We start from the raw sequence: 4,087 nt of genomic DNA, 5'->3' as shown, positions 1-4,087 counted from the left end.
ACACACACGGTCTCAGTCTTTCTCTCCCAAATTTGCAAGGCAAAATTCTTAGATTATTTGCCATTGATAGTAAACAAAAGAATCTGTTTTGTTTCTAGTGGCATAAAAGAGAACAACAGTCCTCCATTTCAGTTTGGATAACTAAGTTGGTTTCTCTTCACTACCTTCTCTCATCCATAGGTTGGCTGATAAATGATGGCCATGATAAATTAATAAAAGACAATCCTCTATGGAAGAAAATGACTTAGGAGATGAGAAGTAGAGTTTCTATCTCCCTAAGTCTGTTCCCAGGAGCAGGCTGAACAAGCTAAACTAGGGTGTAACATTGTAACTGCTTCCCCGGGCCAGACCAAGGTTTCTGTCTGTCCATGTCTCTGTTCCCATAAACAGACTGTATCCGGAGTGGAACACTGTGACTGTCTTCCTAGGCTAGGCCAGATGCCGGTCTTAACCTTACAAAAGAAGACAACCAACTGCCTCTAGGCGCTGATGCCATTTTTCCCCTCAGCCTGGCAGGTCTGCTTGCTGCTTGCTAATAGAATTTTTTCTTCCTTTACCTGGCTAGCATCTCCTTCCTCAGTGACCTTACAAGTAGGAGTTTATGTCAGATTGAAGATCTGGCAATAAGGCACAGTTGGAGGCAAAGTGGTAGAAACAGTAGCCTTGGGTAGAACATGAGAACCTTGGTCTGACCTTCATCATCTACCTCTCTTGTAGCAATATTTTAAAATCCTTTGAACCTTTGCTATATAAGAGTGTGTGTGTGTGCGTGCACATATATCTCTGCATATATATTTTAGGCCATGTTAAATCAAGCATTGTAAACAATTTTTTAGGCCACTATAACTAGTTGTGTGACCTTGGTGAGTAACTTTTTCTTTGCAAGTCCAAGTTTCCCCATTCATAAAATGAGGTTAGACTAGTTAACTTCTAGATTAATTCCAGGAATAAGTCTCTATAACTCAATTTCTTAGAAACTGGTCACAATGTCGGGATTAATCCTTGCCTATACATATGCACTGTCCCCTGCCCCCAGACATATGTGTTTCCACAAAGAATGAAAAGACCACCCTTTCTCTAGCTTGGAAAACAATAGGAAACTTACTTCCTCCCCCACACCCACAAAACAGAGAGAAAGGGCAAGCATATATCTAAATAACAGTCCCTTGTTCTAATTAAATAAACAGCAAACTCAGGCCTCTCAACTCTCGTATCTTTGTACCTTTCTCTTATTTTTTTCTTCTACAGATTTAATAAGGTGTAATTCCAGGAAGCATTTCTCTCCTTGTATGAACAAAAATACAACACTAGCACCACCTATCAGAGCAAACTGCCAAGGCAAAAATGAGCTCCTCATTCGGAATCAGAATGCACATTCTCTTTCCAGCTGTCCCTGAGACAAACTCGAAATAGATATGAGCCAGGCTTCTAAAACTTTTAAGACAAAAAAAGCATATGCCTTATCTTTGATGAAAGTTATTCTTCCAAATCCTCTTCTCTGCTGCCACTACTCTTGGGCCACACCCTTCCAAATCCTGGTTATTTTTAGCTCCACTCTTCCTTCTCCCTGTTGGGGCCATCACTAAATTTAGACTATAGATTTTCAATAACTAAGACCTGCCTTTGCCCTTCTCTTTCCATAACACAATCCAGTCCAAAACCTTATCAGATGATTATTGGTTTACTACAAGAGTTGCCTAGTTCCCTCACTCACCATCATCATCACTGTCACCACCATTATCACCCATTACTGTGCCTTTTGTATGAGCCAGGCCCTGTGGTAAGTTTAACTTTACATACCTTATTTTATCTAAGCCTCAAAACAACCCAAACACATAGGTACCATTATTTCACCCCATTTATAGATGAGGAAACTGAGGCTCATTAAGGTTTAAGTAATTTGCTCAAGGTCACTTACCTAGTAAACAGCTAAGCCAAGACTCAATACAGGCAGGTTATATGCATTCTGACCTGGGGCTTTTAATTACGACAATTTAAAAATAATAATAACCACAACCATACCTACAATAACAATGGCAATTAACATTCACTGAAAACTTCCCTATGTGCTAGGGACCATTACTGTTCTAAATGCTTAAACGTATTAAGGAATTTAATCCTCACAATGATTGGTAGAAACTATTATTGCCTTCATTCCCCAGATGAGGAAACTAAGGCACAAAAAAGTTTAAGGGACTTGCCTAAGGTAACATAGCCAGACAATAGAGGAGCCAGTGTTCAAACTTAGGCAGACCCTACATATTTGTCAAAACTCACTTAAAAACGGTGAATTTTGTTACATGTAAATGACATGTTAATAGCCTGATTTTAAAATAATTACTGTCCTTCACTATCCCCTTCCTTAACTTCAAGACCTAAAGCTTACAGGAACTCTTTCTTGAATAAGTCTAATCCTCAGCCATGCTTTTGCCATTTTCCTGCTTTCTGAAGGTCATCAATTCTTTGTGATGTCAACTTACTTCTATTACGTACAACTAATTGTTGCCAGTGCCATGATTAAGACTTTCAGAGCCAAGGGTGTATTTCCTCAGATCTTAATTCTAGGCATATATTTAATCACGGGAAGTCGACAAAGCTAGTCTTCACACCCTGTCACACCAATACAGTAAAGCTAAAACCACCCACCACATAGAAATATTTCTTTCCCTTGCCAATCTCAGTAACAAAGCAATAACTGGTAAATAGAAATAAATGTTACAATCTGAGACTTGGGAGTGTATTTCTACAACATGCATTTGCAAAACTTATAAGCAAAATAGGTCCCCCAAACTGCTCTCATTTTAGAAACATTCGTACTCTTTTTGTGTTACTGCTGGGCCAGCAATCTAGGGTAAATCCTAGCTTGGGCAGGGATGTTCTGGCCCCGTAAATAATCCAACAAAGATCCATACAGCACACAGCTTTTCAGGATGTTTCTTTATTAAACAAATTTCTAGGAATAAAATAAAATAGTCCCTTGCTTAGCATACCCCTGCACTCAGAAGGCAGTGATTTAATAATGTAACAATTTAATTATCAGGCTACAGATGCTTTGAATGGCTAAGTAGGTCATTGTGTTCACAGGGCAGATGTCAGAACTGCTTGCCACATGACAAAAGGTATAACCCTGGGCTGTTTTTATTCCATATATACAAGACCTAACTCACACATTAGAACCTCTACTGTTTACAGTTTTACTCTAAGGATCTATTAGGAGGCCTAAGAAATTCTCTTGTGTCATTTACACCTTCAGAAATTAAAATAACCTGCACATATGGTAATACGAGCCTGACAGACACAGTCCTGCACCCGGCCAGGCAAAGTGGCTGTAAAACAGTGTCTATGTTTTAGTGGTATTTGGTGCCTGCTACATTCCTACACTTGTGATATAGCAGCGTGAACCTATGTGTATCAGGACCCTGCAACCCTTCTCCTGCTTATAGAACCCCAGAACTAGCTGTCGCTTAACGTGCAGGGGTTTTGAGATTATGTCCCTTGTCCTACCTGAACAGATGTTCCCACTCCATCAGATCATCCCCAAATCCCACTGACCAAACACTCTCCCTCCCCTAAGATTGGCTGTGCTCTCCACAACTTCTCCTGTACGCCCCAGCCCCCCCCACCCGCCTTCTACCTCTATCTCTCTCATCACCTCTGCAGACTTCCCTATGATGTCCCTACACACTCCGTAACCGTTTCCAGGTCCCACCACCCCTCCAGATCCCCAATCGCTCCTGCAGATCCTCTCTGCAAGCTCATCACCTCTGTAGACACTTTCACAGACCCCGGTTACCTTTGCAGACCTTCCCCCACGGTTCCTTATTACTAATACAGCCTTACCACTCTCCCCTGCTGCTCATGCAGACCCTTCATTATTCGAGGCGACCCTCCCCACGCCCCCATAAAATCCCACATTACTGCTGCAGATGCTCCCCACGGTCACAGACTGTCCCTGCAAGCCTTCACGAAGACCCTCCCCCACATACGTGCAGACTTTGCAGACGCCCCCTGGCAGCCGCCTTCCGGACGGTCCCTCTTTCCCGCCCCGGCCTGCAGGACTCACAGGGCATTCGCGTGAGCACGTTGC

The 4,087-nt window shown here is 42.1% G+C and overlaps 1 protein-coding gene across 1 annotated transcript in view; it reads right to left on the bottom strand.

Annotated features, from left to right (window-relative positions):
• LSM11 (LSM11, U7 small nuclear RNA associated) overlaps positions 1-4,085 on the bottom strand; it is a gene marked incomplete at its 5' end in the record, with an annotated part of 12,602 nt that extends 8,517 nt beyond the window's left edge. The window contains 1 exon segment of the mRNA XM_008584867.1: positions 4,064-4,085. Within this exon segment, the coding sequence (XP_008583089.1) occupies positions 4,064-4,085 (22 nt within the window).
• Positions 4,086-4,087: the final 2 nt, after the last annotated feature.

The sequence above is a fragment of the Galeopterus variegatus genome, unplaced genomic scaffold (genome assembly GCF_000696425.1).
Source record: "Galeopterus variegatus unplaced genomic scaffold, G_variegatus-3.0.2 Scaffold3392, whole genome shotgun sequence".
NCBI classification, from domain to species: Eukaryota; Metazoa; Chordata; class Mammalia; order Dermoptera; family Cynocephalidae; genus Galeopterus; species Galeopterus variegatus.
The sequence above is the reverse complement of the archived record's forward strand: the minus strand, read 5'-3'. Positions and strand labels throughout refer to the sequence as shown.